Source organism: Delphinus delphis, chromosome 1 (genome assembly GCF_949987515.2).
Source record: "Delphinus delphis chromosome 1, mDelDel1.2, whole genome shotgun sequence".
Taxonomy (NCBI): domain Eukaryota; kingdom Metazoa; phylum Chordata; class Mammalia; order Artiodactyla; family Delphinidae; genus Delphinus; species Delphinus delphis.
This window is the reverse complement of record NC_082683.1, coordinates 166,382,575-166,403,057: the sequence shown is the minus strand read 5'-3', so window position 1 is coordinate 166,403,057 and position 20,483 is coordinate 166,382,575. Positions and strand designations below refer to the sequence as shown.

At 39.2% G+C, this 20,483-nt stretch overlaps 1 protein-coding gene across 1 annotated transcript in view; it reads left to right on the top strand.

Annotated features, from left to right (window-relative positions):
• Positions 1 to 715: 715 nt before the first annotated feature.
• Positions 716 to 20,483, top strand: part of IARS2 (isoleucyl-tRNA synthetase 2, mitochondrial) — a 69,230-nt gene continuing 49,462 nt past the window's right edge. Inside the window, exons 1-2 of the mRNA XM_059998173.1 lie at positions 716 to 1,055; positions 2,443 to 2,565. Coding sequence (XP_059854156.1) covers positions 789 to 1,055; positions 2,443 to 2,565 — 390 coding nt within the window. The 5' untranslated portion in view covers positions 716 to 788. The remainder of the gene's footprint in view (positions 1,056 to 2,442; positions 2,566 to 20,483) is intronic.

The window sequence follows — 20,483 nt, the reverse complement described above, 5'->3', positions numbered from 1 at the left end:
TGAGTTAAGTCAGACCATTTATTTTATGTTACAAATAAGTATAACAAAATTTACCATCCATTGGTTTTTATAATTAAATTGTATAATTACACAGCGAGCACAACTGGCATGAATAAGTTCAAGGATAAACACAACCGACTGTGAGCCCAACAGGTGGGAAGAGAAGTGTGCGGGTGTCTTAGAGAGTTGCCTTATGCTCTGATAGCTCAGTGTACCCTCAGTGCAGGTTTTAGGAGTAAACAGAGAGCACTGTTGCATTCAACAACATGTTATGTGGAGGTAGGCTGTACTTGCTAAAGCGGTGCTTCCCAGTAAGGTAGCCATTAGCCCCATGTAGTTGTTGAGCACTTGGCAAGCTGCTAGTCCAAATGGAGATGTGCTGTATGTGTAAAATACATAGCACATTTCGAAGACTTAGCATGAAGAGAAAGAATGTGAAATATCATACTTGTAATTTTTGTTAATTACCTGTTGAAGTGATAATATCTGGGTTATACTGGATTAAAGAAAATATACTTTCTAAAAAGGCAGGCCGCTGTGATTGAAATACGAGCCGGCCGCATCTGCCTCATCTCCTTCGGCCCCTGGGTATCAGCCCGGATTCGGGATGGTTGCCGCGAGGACCCGGATGTGGCCCCGCCCCCTGCGTATCCCCGCCCCTTCCCCGCCCCGCGCTTGCGCACTCCTGCTAAGGCTCGCGCAGGTGCTCTGGCCTCCGTCTTCCCCAGAGCCGGGCGGGAAGTTAGGCCCCGGCGCCTCTCCGGAGCCTGGGGTTGGCCTGGCTCGCCATGCGTTGCGGGCTGCGCCCTCGCGGGCCGGGAGCAGCGGCCCTGGCCGTGGCCCGGAATTTGTGGGTGCCGCCCCGCCTTCCTCGTCGGCCTGGCTGGCGAGGGGCGACGAGGAGGCTTTTGGTGCGGTCAGTCACCGGGGCCAGTAACCAGCTGCAGAATTCGAGTAATGGCAGCTATCGGGACACGGTGTTGCTGCCGCAGACCAGCTTCCCCATGAAGCTGCTGGGCCGCCAGCAGCCCGACACGGAGCTGGAGGTCCAACAGGTACGGGCCGGCCTGTGCGCGGCGCGGGCCGGGAGGGGGACCTCGGGAGGGGGGACACGGGCCCTTCCCGGAGCCACGCCTGGGCCACTCACACCCCGGGTGGGGCGGGACCCAGCCGCAGGCTCCAGGCCCTTTTGGGCCGGGGGTATTGCGACCAGGTCAGTGGAAATCATGCGCTTCCCACAGGTTGTATTGGGTGAAAACAAGTGCACAAACCTCTAAGCAAGTACCATAGAGGTGGCCGGTTCCAGAGCGGAATGCTACGGGGGAACCAGCGATGCTCAGCACGGATGGAATAGAAGTCACAGTTTTAGTTTAGACAGAACCAGTCGAATTTGAACGCTTTTCCAGTGGCTTTTAAAAAGTAAATTAACATGTACACATATAAATAAAAACTCGATTATGAGAAGTTGAAGCTCACTCTTGTGGTATCAGTAGGTCCCTAGTTGGAATTACGGCTTGTTTGAAAGGTCAGGTAGCTGTGGTTACTTCCTCAGAGTCCGCTTCCTAAACTGTGCCTCTGTCTCCTGTATTAGACTGAATTTTCTAAAGGCAGAGATTCACTTGTTAGTTTGTGTAATTATAGAGTCTTTAAAATCCCTGATATTTTGGATGTATTGTATAAGTAAATATGCTTAGATTAAATATTCTTATGACAGCTCTCAGAGTTCTAGACTCACAAACCTGTTTTGGCCATCTAATTTTTTAAAGTGTTTTATCCAGTACCTTCTGTATTTCTGGAACTGTGACAGTTGCAGAGATTTTCTCATATAATCTTCACACCAGCTCGGTGAGTTGGATATTATTAACATTTTTTTCAGATGAGGGAATAGGCCTACAAAGGCAAAATGACTTGGTCAAGGTTACACAGCAAGTGGGGGAAGGAGAGTGGGATTACAATCAGTGTTATTCCAAATTAAGAGAGTAGCAAGTGTTGAGGCCAAAGGATAGCAGAAATAAGATGTGAGTACGTGTGTGTGTGTGTGTGTGTGTGAGAGAGAGAGAGAGAGAAAGAGAGAGAGAGAGAGAGAGAGAGAGAGAGAGAGAGGGAGAGAGAGAGATGGGGGATCTTCAGGTCCTTCACCATGGAGTGGAGGGTGGGGAGTGCTGAGAGACTGCCCAAGAACTTAGTGGTACTAAACCTTTGTAGGGTCCTGTATACGTTTATAAAGCACTTAGACTTTAAACTGAAGTCTACGGAGAAGCTATTCAAAAGTATTAAAAGATGAATACTCAGATGTGGATTTTAGAAACCTCACCATTTGTGTTTTAGAGTTGAATACATTAGAATGGGATAGGAAATAAGCAAGTGTTGGTTGTTATTTATGGTAAGATTCAGGAATATGTGTTTACATGATGTTCAGACATTATTGTTCTTTTTAAACAGAAATGTGGATTTTTGGAACTTTATTCATGGCAAAGAGAAAGAAAAGTGAAGACAGAGTTTTGTCTTCACGATGGACCTCCTTATGCAAATGGTGACCCTCATGTTGGACATGCTTTAAATAAGGTAATTATAATTTAGGTTACAAGACTTGAGGGAACACCTTTATTTAAATACACTTTGCAAAAGAGTATATTCTAGTTTTATGACAGTTATGTAAATTTGCATTGGCATACTTAAACTAAAATGTCTTAATAGAAAGTAGCAATAAACAGTTTCAGTACTGTGTGAAAAATAACATCACTCGTATTTGCTTTGAGCTTATTTTATGTTAGTAAGTATCATTTTATTCAGTAAATCATTATTGAGCGCCTATTATGTGCCAGGTATTGTCTAGACTCTGGGAATAGCAGTGAACAAAATAAGGATAAGTCCTGGCTTTATGGAGCTTGTGCTCTAAACAGGAAGGCATAATAAGATAAATAAGTAAAATATTTAATATGTTAGATAATATAGCAACTGCTATAGACTGAATATTTGTCTGTGTGTCGTCCTGGCTCCCGCCCCCTGCAAATAATACGTTGAAACCTAATCCCTAATGTGGTAGTATTTGGAGGTGGGGCCTTTGAGAGGTGATTAGGTCATTCTTGGCTGCTGTGTGAGCAATAGACTGTAGAGGTAGAGGGACTTTGGAAATAGGGAGACTAAGAAGGGGACTAGTGCATGATTCAGGAGAGAGATGATGGCCATTTTGACCAGGGTTGAAGCCATAAAAGTGGTGTGAGAAATAGTCAGGTTCTGGGTATAGTTTGGAGGTAGAGCTGACAGGATTTGCTGGTGGATTAGATGTGTGGGGTGAGAAAATGAGAAGAGTCAAGGATGCCTCCAAGAAGCATCTCGAGCACTTAGAAAGTCAGAAGAGCTCCTACCTGAGATGGAGAAGACTGGGAAGATCAGTTTGGGGGAAGAAGTCAGGAGTTCAGACCTGGGCATGTTTCCCTTGAGACAAGATGAGACGTGCAGGTGGAGATATTAAATAGGCAGTTGGAGGCGAGAGGTCCATACTGGATATGTAAAGTGATAGGTCATCACCCTATACAGTTCAGGGTTGCGTTTTGTTTTGTTTTTGAGGGGTGGCTGCTAGGTGCATTTTAAATAGTAAATGAATTGAGTGAGAAATTTAGGTTTTCCTCTAAGAGAACTCACTTGACTTCCCTGAATGTCACGTAGGCTTTCTCTGCTTTCTACCATGAAGAGTAAGAATGGTTATAGCTTGCTTCATGGTTATGCTGAGGTAATAGTAGTTAGGTGGTCTGCTTTCCAGGAAACAGTTGTTTTTACTACAGGCTATTTATCAGCTGACCTTTCTTTACTGATTCTTATTTCTCACCTACATTAGGTTAAATCATTTTATATTAGTACTCTCCTTGAGTTTTTAAATTCATTTGGCATTCTCTCCCACCCCCTACAGAACCCCAAGAGACTTTTTTGCCAAGTAGAGCAGTAATTACACATGCATGCCTTTTGCAAAGCAATGATTTTGTTGCTTGACATCAGTGTTCCTTTTGAGTCTAGAAGAGTATCTAAATCTTAATTTCTAGCATCCAGTCAGAATTTTTTTTCCCTTTTATTCAACTTACTCAGGTACTTGGATGAGCCTTGTAAGACTCCTTGAAATGCCCCCTTTATTTTTTTTATTTTTTTTTTTGCGGTACACGGGCCTCTCACTGTTGTGGCCTCTCCTGTTGTGGAGCACAGGCTCCAGACGCACAGGCTCAGCGGCCATGGCTCACAGGCCCAGCCAATCCGCGGCATGTGGGATCTTCCCGGACCGGGGCATGAACCCGTGTCCCATGCATCGGCAGGCGGATTCTCAACCACTGCGCCACCAGGGAAGCCCAAAATGCCCCCATTTGTAGACAAAATGGCGTGTAATTTTTTCCTTCTGTTCTTGCATTATGGGTATCATCCAATATTTACAATGGATATGTTTGAGCACTTTTATAAATTAAACCTTGTTTTTCTATTTAAAATAAGAGGCATGGGAATTCCCTAGTGGTCCAGTGGTTAGGACTCGGGGCTCTCACTGCCGGGGTCCTGAGTTCAGTCCCTGGTAGGGGATCTAAGATCCTGCAAGCCGCATCACAAGGCCAGAAATAAATAAATAGAATAGCATAGAATAAAATAAAGAAAACTAAAGAAAAATTAAATTAAAAAATAAAATAAGATAAAATAAAATAAAATAGGCAGGTATGTGATTGATCCATTTAAGGTATTATGATACTCCAGTCTTGGGTGGTATTTTTAAAACTAGGGTAAGTGTGGTATATCTTCCCATAATATCAGTTTTATTTGTAGTTTGGAAGAAAAAAGATATTTAACCAGTTATTCAAAACCATTTTATGTTAAGATACATATTAATCTGCTTGGGCTGCTATAACAAAATACCTTAGACTGAGTGGCTTAACAAACATACATTTATTTCTTACAGTTCTGGAGGCTGGGAAGTCCAAGATTAAGGTGCCAGCTGTTCTTGGCTCTCTTTCTTGCTTACAGAAAGCTACCTTCTCACTGTGTCCTCACATGGGGGTAGGGGGTGGTGGAGGGAAGAAGGGGAGAGGGGAAGAACGCTTTTCTTATAAGGGCACTGTTTCCATCATTAGAGCCCCACTCTTATGACATCATCTAACCCTAATTACCCCCAAAATTTCATTTCCCAACACATTGAGGGTTATGGCTCTAACATATGAAAGGAGGGGTTTTGGGGACACACAGACATTCAAACTGTAACACATGATATGAAATGGAATACAAAATTCCTTTGAATTTGAGAGGAATGGAAGGGATTTTCAAGTTTAAGCTTGCTCTAAGCCCCATTTCTTCTTTCATCCTTCTCCCACAGGCTGCTAGCCCAGCTGAGTGGCTGTTGATATCCAATTGTATGTTACAGGCCTGCCTGTGTTGAAATAGAGAGCTTCAACCAGAATGTAAATCAACTTGGTTACTAAGCACACAGTTTAGTGACTATTTTTGTAGCAAGACTTTCTTGATGAAGGAAGCAGTGAGTTGACTTATATTATGATGTAAAGCTCTTTCTCTTGAAATAGACTGGCACCTTTGCATAGTACTAGACGAATGTATAATTTCATTGTTCTCAAAATTTTTTTTCCAGAATAACCTGTGGTAACATGCACCAATCTTAAATTATTCAGTTTGATGAGTTATGACAGCTGTATACATCTGTTAATCTCCCAGTGCAAGATATAGAAGATATGTATATATGTGTATATATATACATACATTTATTGAAGTATAATTGATTTACAATATTAATTAGTTTTAGGTGTGCAACATAGTGATTCAATATTTTTATACAGTACAAAATGATCACCATAGTAGGTCTGGTTGCTGTCACGATACAATTTATTACAATATTAATATATTCCCTATACTGTACATAACATCCCTGTGACTTATTTATTTTATAAGTGTAAATTGGACTTCTGAATCCCTTTCACCTTTCCTTTCACCTTTTTGAACATCGCCCTACCCCCTTTCCCTCTGGCAACCACCAGTTTGTTCTCTGTATGAGTCTGTTTTTCTTTTTTTTATATTTGTTTGTTTTGTTTTGTTTGATTCCACATATAAGTGAAATCATACGATATTTATCTTTCTCTGTCTACCTTATTTCACTTATTTCTAGGTCCATTCATGTTGTCCCAAGTGGCAAGATTTTATTGTTTTTTTTATGGCTGAGTAATATTCCATTTTATATATATGCCACATACCCTTTATCTATGCATCTATTGATAGACACTTAGGTTGCTTCCATATCTTAGGTTGCTATTGTAAATAATGCTGCTGTGAACATGGAAATGTGTGTATCTTTTCAAATTACTGTCTTTGTCTTCTTCAGATAAATGCCCAGAAGTGGAATTGCTAAATAGTATGGTATTGATAGTTCTGATTTTAATTTTTGAGGAATTTTCATACTGTCTTCCATAATGGTTGTATCAATTTACATTCCTACCAATAGTAGACAAGGGTTCCCTTTTCTCTGTGTCCTTATTATTTGTTGTCTCTTTGGTAATAGACATTCTTACAGGTATGAGGTGATATCTGAGTGTGCTTTTGACTTGCATTTCCCTGATGATTAGTGATATTGAGTATCTTTTCATGTGCCTGTTGGCCATCTGTATATCTTCTTTGGAAAAACCTCTGTTCAGGTCCTCTGCCTATTCTTTAGTTGAGTTTTGTGTGTGTGTGTGTTTTCTTTTCTTTCTTTTTTTGCTGTTGAGTTGTATGAGTTCTTTATAGATTTTGTATATTAACTCCTTATTGGACATATCACTTGAAAATCTTCTCCCATTCCCTAGATTGCCTTTTAGTTTTCTAGATTATTCCCTTCACTGTGCAAAGAACTTTTTAGTTTGATGTAGTCCTATTTATTTTTGCTTTTGTTGCCCTTGCCTGAAGAGAAAGATCCAAAAAAACATTGCTAAGACCCATGTCCGAGAGCTTACTGCCTTTGTTTTTGTCTAGGAGTCTTAAATTCAAGTCTTTAATCCATTTTGAGTTTATCTCTGTATATGGTATATGAAAGTGGTCTAGTGTCATTCTTTTCCATGTAGCTATGCAGTTTTCCCAACATGATTTATTGAAGAGACTGTCTTTTTCCCATTGTACATTTTTGCCTCCTTTGTCATAGATTCATTGGCCATATAAATGTGGGGTTTATTTCTGGGCTTTCTATTCTGTTACATTGATTAATGTGTCTGTTTTTTGTTCCAGTATCATACTGTTTTGATGACTGTGGCTTTGTAGTGTAGTTTGAAATCAGAGCGCATGATACCTCCAGCTTTGTTCTTCCTTATCAAGATTGTTTTGGCTGTTCAGGGTCTTTTGTGTTTCTATATAAATTTTAGAATTATTTGTTCTAGTTCTGTGAAAAATGTTGTTGGTATCTTGATAGGGATTGCATTGAATCTGTAGATTGTCTTGGGTAGTATGGTCATTTTAACAATATTCTTCCAATCAATGAGCAGAATATATCTTTCCATTTGTTTGCATTTGTTTGTGTCATCTTCAGTTTCTTTCATCAGTGCCATAGCTTTTGGAGCACAGATCTTTTACCTTAGATTTATTCCTAGGTATTTTATTCTTTTTAATGCAGTTGTAAATGAGATTGTTTTCTTAATTTCTATTTCTGATAGTTTGTTGTTTGTGTAAAGAAATGCAAAAGATTTCTGTATATTATTTTTGTATCCTGCAACTGTACTGAACTTGATGAATTCTAATAGTTTTTTGTGACATCTTTAGGATTTTCTATATATAATATTATGTCATCTGCAAACAGTGACAGTTTTATTTCTTCCTTTCCGATTTAGATTCCTTTTATTTCTTTTTCTTGTCTGATTGCTGTGGCTAGGACTTCTAATACTATGTTGAAATAAAAGTGGTAAGAGTGGACACCCTTGTCTTGTTCCTGATCTCAGAAGAAAAGCTTTTAGCTTTTCACCACTGAGTATGATGTTAGCTGTGGGTTTGTCAAATATGGCCTTTATTATTTCAGGTTATGTTCCCTCTATACCCAGTTTGTTGAGAGTTTTATCATAAATGGATTTTGGCAAACACTTTTTCTGCACCTTGTGAAATGATCATATGATTTTTATTCTTTGTTCTGTTAATGTGATGTATCACATTGATTGATTTGCAGAAACTGAATCATCCTTGCATCCCTGGAATAAATCCTACTTGATCATGGTGTATGATCCTTTTAATGAATTATTGAATTCACTTTGCTAACATTTTGTTGAGGATTTTTGCTTCTGTGTTCATAAGTAATATTGGCCTGTAATTTTCTTTTTTTAGTAGTGTCCTTGTATGGTTTTGGTATCAGGGTAATGTTGGCCTCATAGAATGAGGAGTTCCTGCCCTCATCACTGTTTTGGTTTCTATTGCTTTAATTTTTTTTCCCATTGTAAAATTTCAGGTGGGTTGAATCATAACATATATTCTTTTGTGTCTGGCTTCTTTAACTCATGTAGTATTTTTTGATACTCGTAGGTGCTGTTATAGATGTCAATAATTGATTCCTTTTTAATTGTCTTTAATTGGTTAGTAGCATTCCACTGAGAGAATGTACCAACATTTATTCACTATTTTTTTCAGTCCTTTATTTTTATGTATACTTTAATGGAAAATTTGGAGAGGGCATGACCTTTGACATCTGTCTGTATTTTCAAAACCAGAAATCTGGTCACTAAACAAGTCAGTATTGCTATTAAAACAGAATTATAATACGTATTGTACAATATATTAGAACAGTTAATTGTATTGAAAACTTCTGAAACATTTGAGATGTGTTACACATATTGCACATTCCTCAGTATTAAGTTTGTTTGCTTCCACAGAGGCCAAATTATGCTGCTTGATAGCTCACTTTCAAATTATTAGACATATTACATCAGATGGTAAAAAGGGCATTTATTTCTTTTCATGGACAAAACTGAAGTGCTTGGTTTTTTTTAATTGTTTTTTAAGTACATGCTATTCGAAAGCAATATCATTCAAATTTTGTCTTAATTAAAGTTTATATTTGAAGTAATTGTAGATTCAAGTGCATTTGTAAGAAAAAATAGAGAGGACTCCTTGTACATTTTACCCAGTTTCCCCCAATGGTAACATCCTGCAAAACTACCATATCACAACCAGGATGTTGACATCGATACAATCAAGATACCAAACATTTCCATCAAGAATGCCTCATGATGCCCTTTTATAGCTATATTCATTTCCCTCTTTTCCCACCACCTCCTTTAGCTGTTCTAACTACTAATCTGTTCTCTACTTCTATATTTTTGTCATTTCAAGAATGCTGTGTAAATGTAATCATACAGTTTTGGGGATTGACTTTTTTCACTCAGCATAATTTCCCTGAGACTCATCCAGGTTACTGAGCATGTCAATAATAGTCTGTTTTATTGCTGAGTGGTATCCCTTGGTGTGATGTACCACAGGTTGTTTCACCATTCACCTGTTAACACCTGGCTTGTTGCCAGTTTTTTATATTATTAGGAATAAAGCTACTATAAACGTTCACGTATAGGTTTTTGTCTGAATGTAAGTTTTCATTTCTGTGGGATAAATGCCCAGGACTGCACTTGCTGGGTCATATGGTAGTTGCATGTTTAGTTTTTTAAGAAAATACCAAACTGGTTTAAGTGGTGGCTTTTAGCATTTTACATTCCTACCAGTAACGTACGAATGATCTTGTTTCTCTGCATGTCAGCAGCATTTGGTGTTGTCACTGTTTCTTATTCTAGCCATTCTGATGGCTGTGTATCCCATTTTGGTTTTAAATTTGCATTTCCTTAATGGCTAATGATGTTAAACACTTCTCTATCTATTTATTTGCCATCTGTTGAGCCTCTTTGGTGAAATGTCTCTTTATGTCTTTTGGCCATTTTCTAATTAGATTGTTTAATTTTTTACTATTTTATTTTGAGAGTTTTTAATATATTCTAGGTACTAAATCTTTGCCAGGATACGTGGTTTGCAACTATTTCTCCCAGTCCGTAGCTTGTGTTTTCATCCTCTTAACAGGGTATGTTGCAAATTGAAAGTTTTAAATTTTGATGAAGTCTAATTTATCAGTTTTTCCTTTCATGAATCATGCCTTTAGTGTCATGTCTAAGAACTCTTTGCCTAACCTGAGGTCCTGAAGATTTTTTTTTTTTCTAAAAGTTTTACACTTTACATTTAAACCCCATGATCTGTCTTGGGTTTATATAAGGTGTGAGGCTTAGATTGAGGTTTATTTTTTCCCATATGGTTGTTTACTTGCTCCAGCACCATTATTATCTTTTCCCTAATGAATTGCTTTTGTACCAATGTCAAAAATCAGTTGGGCAAACTTGTGTGGGCCTATTTCTGGATATTCTGTTTGGTTTTTTTGTTCTGTATGTCTGTCTTTCCACAAATACCACAGTTTTGTCTACTATGGCTGTAGAGTAAGTTTTGAAATTTGGTAGTCTGATTTTTCCCATTTTTTTTTTTTTCAAAATTGCTTTAGCTATTTTGGTTTCTTTGCCTTTACATTAAAATTTAGAATAATTTTTTTGACTTTGAATTTTGGGAGTATTAGCAGGTACCAGGTCAGTTGTGTGGGTAGGTAGTAAACAGCAAGCAGTATGCAAATTTTTTGTGAGAACTAATTTTTTAAAATTACCCCCAGTTTTATTTATATATATTTATTATATATGTATTATATATAATATAATACTATATATATATGTATAGTGAAATGATTACCACAGTAAGTTTAGTTAATATCCATTGTGTCACATAGTTCTAAATTTTTATTTTCTTATGGTGAAAACTTTTAAGATCTACCCTCTTAGCAACTTTAAAATATATAATACAGTGTTGTTACTATAGTCAGCATGCTGTACCTTACATCCCCAGAGCTGGTAAGTATTATAATTTGGAGTTTGTACCTTCTGACCATTGTCACCCATATCTCCAACCCCCCCCAGCCCCCACCTATGGCAACCACCAATCTGTTCTCTGTTTTATTTTTTAAAAAATCCATGATATATGAGGAAAAACGGATAAATTTGATTTCATCAAACTTAGAATCTTTCTAGGAGTTTGATTTTTTTTATATTCCACATATAAGTTAGATCATAGGGTATCTGCTTTTCTTTGTCTGACTTACTTTATTTAGCATAACACTCTCAAGTTCCATCTATGTTGTTGCAAATAGCAGGATTTTCTTCTTTTTTATGGCTGAATAATATTCCATTGTATATATAGACCACATTTTCCATATTCATTCATCCATCAGTGGGTACTTAGGTTGTTTCCCTGCCTTGACTGTTGTAAATAATGGGGCAGTGAACATGGGGGTGCACATATATTTCCAAGTGTTTTCATTTCCTTCAGATAAATACCCAGAAATGGAATTGATGGATCATATCATAGTTCTATTTTAATTTTTTGAGGAAACTCCATGCTATTTTCCATAGTGGCAGCACCAAATTACATTCCCATCTGTAGTCATTTTCTTAGCCCAACGCAGCCTTTCTCATATATACCTCCTTTGTGCTGTTATCTGCAAATATATTATATTTCTGTATGTTTTACACTGGACAACACATTACATACATATTTTTGAACATTTGCCTTTTACATCAGTTAGGAGAAGAGAGTATTCAGTTGGCCAAAAACTTCGTTCAGGGTTTTTCTGTAACATCTTATGGAATGTTTTTTTCCTGTGGATTTGAATTACCATCTGTGGGCACTTGCTTTTAGCCTGAAAAACGTCCTCTCATGTCCTTTCCTATGAGATGGGTCTGCTGGCAACAAATTCATTCCCTCTCTCTCTCTTTCTCTTTTTTTCTTTCTTTCTTTTTTTTTTTTAAATAAAAGAGTGGCTTTATCTTGCTTCCAGTTTTTCAATTTAGCTCTGCTGGATGTAGGATTCTTGGTTGAGAATGTTTTCTTTGAGCACTTTCAATACGTGATCCCACTGCTCTCTGCCCTATGTTGTTTCTGCTGACAACTCAGCTGTTAGTGTTATTGGGGTTCTCTTGTAGATAGTCTTTTTTTCTCTTGCTGCTTTCAAGGTTTTCTCCTTATTTCTCACTTTTAATGTATCTTTGTTTGGATTCGCCTGTGTTTATTCTTCTTGGACATCATTTGCCTTTCTGGTTGAGTAGGTTAGTGTTTTTCAGTAAATTTCAGAAATTGTCAATTATTATTTTTTTGTATATATTTAAAAAAATTTTTTTAACATCGTAATTGGAGTATAATTGCTTTACAATGGTGGGGTAGTTTCTGCTTTATAACAAAGTGAATCAGTTATACATATACATATGTTCCCATATCTCCTCCCTCTTGCGTCTCCCTCCCACCCCCACATCACATCCCTCTAGGTGGTCACAAAGCACTGAGCTGATCTCCCTGTGCTATGTGGCTGCTTCCCACTAGCTATCTGTTTTACATTTGGTAGTGTATATATGTCCATGCCACTCTCTCACTTTGTCCCAGCTTACCCTTCCCCCTCCCCATGTCCTCAGGTCCATTCTCTACATCTGCATCTTTATTCCTGTCCTGCCCCTAGGTTCTTAGAACCATTTTTTTTTCTTTAGATTCCATATATGTGTGTTAGCATTCAGTATTTATTTTTCTCTTTCTGACTTACTTGACTCTGTATGACAGACTCTAGGTCCATCCACCTCACTACAGATAACTCAATTTCGTTTCTTTTTATGGCTGAGTAATATTCCATTGCATATATGTGCCACGTCGTCTTTATCCATTCATCTGTCGATGGACACTTAGGTTGCGGCCATATCCTGGCTATTGTACATAGAGCTGCAATGAACATTGTGGTACATGACTCTTTTTGAATTATGGTTTGCTCAGGGTATATGCCCAGTAGTGGGATTGCTGGGTCATATGGTAGTTCTATTTTTAGTTTTCTAAGGAACCTCCATACTGTTCTCCATAGTGGCTGTATCAATTTACATTCCCACCAACAGTGCAAGAGGGTTCCCTTTTCTCCACACCCTCTCCAGCATTTATTGTTTGTGGATTTTTTGATGATGGCTATTCTGACTGGTGTGAGGTGATACCTCATGGTAGTTTTGATTTGCATTTCTCTAATAATTAGTCATGTTGAGCATCATTTCATGTGTGTGTTGGCAATCTGTATATCTTCTTTGGAGAAATGTCTGGTTAGGTCTTCTGCCCATTTCTGGATTGGGTTATTTGTTTTTTTGATGCTGATATTGAGCTGCATGAGCTGCTTGCATATTTTAGAGATTAATCCTCTGTCAGTTGCTTCTTTTGCAAATATTTTCTCCCATTCTGAGGGTTGTCTTTTCATCTTTTCTATGGTTTCTTTTGCTGTGCAAAAGCTTTTAAGTTTCATTAGGTCCCATTTGTTTATTTTTGTTCTTATTTCCATTTCTCTAGGAGGTGGGTCAAAAAGGATCTTGCTGTGATTTATGTCACAGAGTGTTATGCCTATGTTTTCCTCTAAGAGTTTTATAGTGTCTGGCCTTACATTTAGGTCCCTAATACATTTTGCGTTTTTTTTCTGTATGGTGTTAGAGAGTGTTCTAATTTCATTCTTTCACTTGTAGCTGTCTACTTCTCCCAGCACCACTTATTGAAGAGGCTGTCTTTTCTCTATTGTATACTCTTGCCTCCTTTATCAAAGGTAAGGTGACCATATGTGCGTGGGTTTATCTCTGGGCTTTCTCTCCTGTTCCATTGATCTATATTTCTATTTTTGTGCCAGTACCATACTGTCTTGATTACTGTAGCTTTGCAGTACAGTCTGAATTCAGGGAGCCTGATTCTTCCAGCTCTGTTTTCCTTTCTTAACATTGCTATGGCTGTTTGGAGTCTTGTGTTTCCATACAAATTATGAAATTTTTTGTTCTAGTTCTGTGAAAAATGCCATTGGTAGTTTGATAGGGATTGCATTGAATGTGTAGATTGCTTTGGGTAGTACAGTCATTTTCACAGTCTTCATTCTTCCAATTCAAGAACATGGTATATCTCTCCCATCTGTTTATATCATCTTTAATTTCTTTCATCAGTGTCTTATAGTTTTCTGCATACAGGGCTTTTGTCTCCTTAGGTAGGTTTATTCCTAGGTATTTGATTCTTTTTGTTGCAGTGGTAAATGGGAGTGGTTCCTTAATTTCTCTTTCAGGTTTTTTATCATTAGTGTATAGGAATGCAAGAGATTTCTGTGCATTAATTTTGTATCCTGCTACTCTACCAAATTCATTGATTAGGTCTAGTAGTTTTCTTGTAGCATCTTCAGGATTCTCTGTGTATAGTATCATGTCATCTGGAAACAGTGACAGCTTTACTTCTTTTCCGATTTGAATTCCATTTATTTCTTTTTCTTCTCTAACTGCTGCTGCTAAAACTTCCAAAACTATGTTGAGTACTAGTGGTGAGAGTGGGCAACCTTTTCTTGTTCCTGATCTTAGAGGAAATGGTTTCATTTTTTCACCACTGAGGACGATGTTGGCTTTGGGTTTGTCATATATGGCCTTTATTATGTTGAGGTAAGTTCCCTCTATGCCTACTTTCCGGAGGTTTTTTATAATAAATGGGTGTTGAAGTTTGTCAAAAGCTTTTTCTGCATCTATTGAGATGATCATATGGTTTTTCCCCTTCAATTTGTTAATATGGCTTATCACATTGATTGATTTGTGTATATTGAAGAATCCTTGCATTCCTGGGAGAAACCCCACTTGATCATGGTGTATAATCCTTTTAATGTATTTTTGGATTCTGTTTGCTAGTATTTTGTTGAGGAATTTTGCATCTACGTTCATCAGTGATATTGGCCTGTAGTTTTCTTTTTTTGTGACATCTTTGGTTTTGGTATCAGGGTGATGGTGGCCTCGTAGAATGAGTTTGGGAGTGTTTCTCCCTCTGCTGTAATTTAGAAGAGTTTGAGAAGGATAGGTGTTAGCTCTTCTCTAAATGTTTGATAGAATTTGCCAGTGAAGCCACCTGGTCCTGGGATTTTGTTTGTTGGAAGATTTTTCATCACAGTTTCAATTTCAGTGCTTGTGATTGATCTGTTTATATTTTCTATTTTTCCTGGTTCAGTCTTGGAAGGTTGTCTTTTTGTAAGAATTTATCCATTTCTTCCAGGTTGTCCATTTTATTGGCATATAGTTGCTAGTAGTAATCTCTCATGATCCTTTGGATTTCTGCAGTGTCAGTTGTTACTGCTCTTTTTTCATTTATAATTCTGTTGATTTGAGCCTTCTCTCTTTTTTTCTTGGTGAGTCTGGCTAATGGTTTATCAATTATGTTTATATTCTCAAAGAATCAGCTTTTAGTTTTATTTATATTTGCTATTGTTTCCTTCATTTCTTTTATAATTTATTTCTGATCTGAACTTTATGGTTTCTTTCCTTCTGCTAACTTTGGGGGTTTTTTTGTTCTTCTTTCTCTGCTTGCTTTAGGTGTAAGGTTAGGTGGTTTATTTGAGATTTTTCTTGTTTCTTGAGGTAGGATTGTATTGCTATAAACTTCCCTCTTAGAACTGCTTTTGCTGCATCCCATAGGTTTTGGGTCATCATGTTTTCACTGTCATTTGTTTCTGGGTATTTTTTGATTTTCTCTTTGATTTCTTCAGTGTTCTCCTGGTTATTTAGTAGTGTATTGTTTAACCTCCGTGTGTTTGTTGTGTTTTACAGACTTTTTCCTGTAATTGATATCTAGTCTCATAGCGTTGTGGCTGGAAAAGATACTTGATATGATTTCAATTTTCTTAAATTTACCAAGACTTGATTTGTGACCGAAAATATGATCTATCCTGGAGAATGTTCCATGAGCACTTGAGAAGAAAGTGTATTCTGTTGTTTTTGGATGCAATGTCTTTTAAATACCAATTAAGTCCATCTTGTTTAATGTATCATTTAAAGCTTGTGTTTTTTTATTTTCATTTCGGTTGGTCTGTCCATTGGTGAAAGTGGGGTGTTAAAGTTCCCTACTATTGTTGTGTTACTGTCAATTTCCCCTTTTGTGGCTGTTAGCATTTGCCTTATGTACTGAGGTGCTCCTGTGTTAAGTGAATAAATATTTAAAATTGTTATATCTTCTTGTTGGATTGATCCCTTGATCATTACGTATTGTCCTTCTTTGTCTCTTGTAATAGTCTTTATTTTAAAGTTTGTTTTGTCTGAATTGAGAATTGCTACTCCAGCTTTCTTTTGATTTCCATTTGCATAGAATATCTTTTTCCATCCCCTCACTTTCAGTCTGTAGGTTTGTGTCCCTAGGTTTGAAGTGGCTCTCTTGTAGACAGCAATTATATAGCTCTTGTTTTTGTATCCATTCAGCCAGAGTATGTCTTTGGTTGGAGCATTTAATCCGCTTACCTTTAAGGTAGTTAACGATATGTATTTTCCTATTACCATTTTCTTAATTGTTTTGGGTTTGTTATTGTAGGTCTTTTCCTTCTCTTGTGTTTCCTGCCTAGAGAAGTTCCTTTAGCATTTGTTGTAAAGCTAGGTGGTGCTGAATTCTCTTAGCTTTTGCTTGTCTGTAAAGCTTTTAATTTCTCCATAGAATCTGAATGAGATCCTTGCTGGGTAGAGTAATCTTGCTTGTAGGATGTCTGCTTTCATCACTTTAAATATGTCCTGCCACTCCCTTCTGGCTCGTAGAGTTTCTGCTGAAATATCAGCTGTTAACCTTATTGGGATTCCCTTGTATATTATTTGTTGCTTTTCCCTTGCTGCTTTTAATATTTTTTCTTTGTATTTAATTTTTGATAGTTTGAGTAATATGTGTCCTGGCATGTTTCTCCCTGGATTTATCCTGTATGGGACTCTCTGCACTTCCTGGACTTGATTGACTATTTCCTTTCCCGTGTTAGGGAAGTTTTCAACTATAATCTCTTCAAATATTTTCTCAGTCCCTTTCTTTTTCTCTTCTTCTTCTGGGACCCCTATAATTTGAATGCTGTTGCGTTTAATGTTGTCCCAGAGGTCTCTGAGACTGTCCTCAACTCTTTTCATTCTTTTTTCTTTATTCTGCTCTGTGCTCGTTATTTCCACTATTTTATCTTGCAGGTCACTTATCCTTTCTTCTGCCTGAGTTATTCTGCTATTGATTCGTTCTAGAGAATTTATAATTTCATTTATTGTTTTTCATCAATGTTTCTTTGCTCTTTAGTTCGTCTAGGTCCTTGTTAAACGTTTCTTGTATTTTCTCCATTCTATTTCCGGGATTTTGGATCATCTTTACTGTCATTACTCTGAATTCTTTTTCAGGTAGGCTGCCTATTTCCCCTTCATTTGTTTGGTCTGGTGGGTTTTTATCTTGCTCCTTCATCTGCTGTGTATTTGTCTTCTCATTTTACTTAACTTACTGTGTTTGGGGTCTCCTTTTTGCAGGCTGCAGGTTCATAATTCCTGTTATTTTTGGTGTCTGCCCCCAGTGGGTAAGGTTGGGTCAGTGGGTTAGGTAGGCTTCCTGGTGGAGGGGACTAGTGCCTGTGTTCTGGTGGATGAGGCTGAATCTTGTCTTTCTGGTTGGCAGGACCACTTCCGGTGGTGTGTTTTCAGGTGTCTGTCACCTTATTGTGATTTTAGTCAGCCTCTCTGCTAATGGGTGGGGTTGTGTTTTTGTCTTGCTAGTTGCTTGGCATAGGGTGTCCAGCACTGTAGCTTGCTGGTCGTTGAGTGGAGCTGGGTCTTAGCGTTGAGATGGAGGTCTCTGGGAGAGCTTTCACTGCTTGATATTACGTGGGGCTTGGAGATCTCTGGTGGACCAATGTCCTGAACTCAGCTCTCCCACCTCAGATGTTCAGGCCTGACACCTGGCCGGAGCACCAAGACCTTGTCAGCCACACAGCTCAGAAGAAAAGGGAGTAAAGAAAGAAAGAGAGAGGGAGAGACAGACAGACAGAGGGAGAGAGGGGGAAGAGGGGAAGGAGGGAGCGAGAAAGAAAGAAAAGAAAAAGTTACTAAAATAAAAAGTAAAAAAATATATATTATTAAAAATAAAAATAGGGCTTCCCTGGTGGCGCAGTGGTTGAGAGTCCGCCTGCCGATGCAGGGGACGTGGGTTCGTGCCCCGGTCTGGGAGGATCCCACATGCCGCAGAGTGGCTGGGCGCGTGAGCCATGGCCACTGAGCCTGCGCGTCCGGAGCCTGTGCTCCGCAACGGGAGAGGCCACAGCAATGAGAGGCCCGCGTACCGCCAAAAAAAATAAAATAAAATAAAATAAAAATATATAGGAAAGTAATAATAATAAAACAGAAAGTAAGAAAGAAGAGAGCAACCAAACCAAAAAAAAAAAAAAAAATCCACGAATGATAAGTGCTGAAAACTATACTAAAAAAAACCAAAAAATGATGGACAGGTAGAACCCTGGGACAGATGGTAAAAGCAGAGCTATACAGCAAATCACACAAAGAAGCATACACATACACACTCAGAAAAAGAGAAAAGGGAAAAAAATATGTATGTATATGTGTGTGTGTGTGTGTGTGTGTGTGTAAAAAGGAAGAGAGCAGCCAAATTAGTAAACAAATCTACCAATGTTAATAATCTCTAAATACTAAACTAAGATAAACATAAAACCAGAAACAAATTAAATGCAGAAAGCAAACCCCAGGTCTACAGTTGCTCCCAAAGTCCACCGCCTCAATTTTGGGATGATTCGTTGTCTATTCAGGTATTCCAGAGATGCAGGGTAGGTATATCAAGTTGACTGTGGAGCTTTAATCCGCTGCTCCTGAGGCTGCTGGGAGAGATTTCCCTTTCTCTTCTTTGTTTGCACAGCTCCTGAGGTTCAGCTTTGGACCGGCCCCGCCTCTGCGTGTAGGTCTCCTGAGGGCGTCTGTTCTTCGCTCATACAGGACAGGGTTAAAGGAGCCGCTGATTCGGGGGCTCTGGCTCACTCAGGTCGGGGGGAGGGAGGGGTATGGAATTACGGGCGAGCCTGCGCAGCAGAGGCCGACGTGACGTTGCACCAGCCTGCGGCGCGCTGTGCGTTCTCCCGGGGACGTTGTCCCAGGATCACGGGACCCTGGCAGTGGCGGGCTGCACAGGCTCCCGGGAGGGGCGGTGTGGATAGTGACCTGTGCTTGCAGACAGTCTTCTTGGTGGCGGCGGCAGCAGCCTTAGCGTCTCATGCCCGCCTCTGGGGTCCGCGCTGATAGCCGCGGCTTGCGCCCGTCTCTGGAACTCCTTTAAGCAGGGCTCTTAATCCCCTCTCCTAGCGCACCAGGAAGCAAAGAGGCAAGAAAAAGTCTCTTCGGCAGCTCCAGACTTTTCTCGGACTCCCTCCCGGCTAGCCGTGGTGCACTAACCCCCTGCAGGCTGTGTTCACGCCGCCAACCCCAGTCCTCTCCCTGCGCTCGGACAGAAGCCCGAGCCTCAGCTCCCAGCCCCGCTGGCCCCGGCGGGTGAGCAGACAAGCCTCTCGGGCTGGTGAGTGCTGGTCGGCACCGATCCTCTGTGCGGGAATCTCTCCGCTTTGTCCTCCGCGCCCCTGATGCTGCGCTCTCCTCCGCGGCTCCGAAGCTTCCCCCCTCCCCGCCCCCGTCACCCCCAACCCCAGTCTCCGCCAGTGAAGGGGCTTCCTAGTGTGTGGAAACTTTCGTCCGTCTCAGCTCCCTCCCGGAGGTGCAGGTCCCGTCCCTATTCTTTTGTCTCTGTTTATTCTTTTTTCTTTTTCCCTACCCAGGTACGAGGGGAGTTTCTTGCCTTTTGGGAAGTCTGAGGTCTTCTGCCAGCATTCAGTAGCTGTTCTGTAGGAGTTGTTCCACGTGTAGATGTATTTGTGATGTATTTGTGGGGAAGAAGGTGATCTCCACGTCTTACTCCTCCGCCATCTTGAAGGTCCCCCTTTTTTTTGTATATTTTTAAGCTCCTTTCCTTTCTTCTGAAACTCCCATTCCTTCCATTATGTTCGTATACTGAATATGCATGTTCCACATTTCTGTGAGGCTCTGATCTTTTTTTTCTATTCTTTTTTCTGTTTTTTCTTTGTTTTATGTAATCTCTGTTGCTCTGTATTCACATTCACTAGTTATTTCTTTTGCCAGTTCATATATACTGTTGAGCCCCTCTAGGGAATTCTTTGTTTCAGCTATTATTTTCAACTCCGGAATTCCCCTTTTGGTCTTTTTAACAAAAATAGCAATTTCTGTCTCTTTATTGATATTTTCTATTGATATGACATTATTATCATTATCATTCCTCCCTTTATCTCTTTAATCCTAGTTTCCTTTTAAGTTCTTTACGCATTGTTTTTTTTTTTTTTGGCCATGCCAAGTGGCTTGTGAGATCTTAATTCCCCAACCAGGGATCGAAGCCAGGCCCACAGCAGTGAAAGTGCCGAGTCCTAACCACTGAACTGCCAGGGAATTCCCCTTTATACATGTTTATAATGGCAGTCTTGAATTCTTTTTCTGTTAACCTGACATTTGGTTGCCCTCATAGGTAGTTGACGTTGCCTGCTTTTTTTTTCAGTTTATATG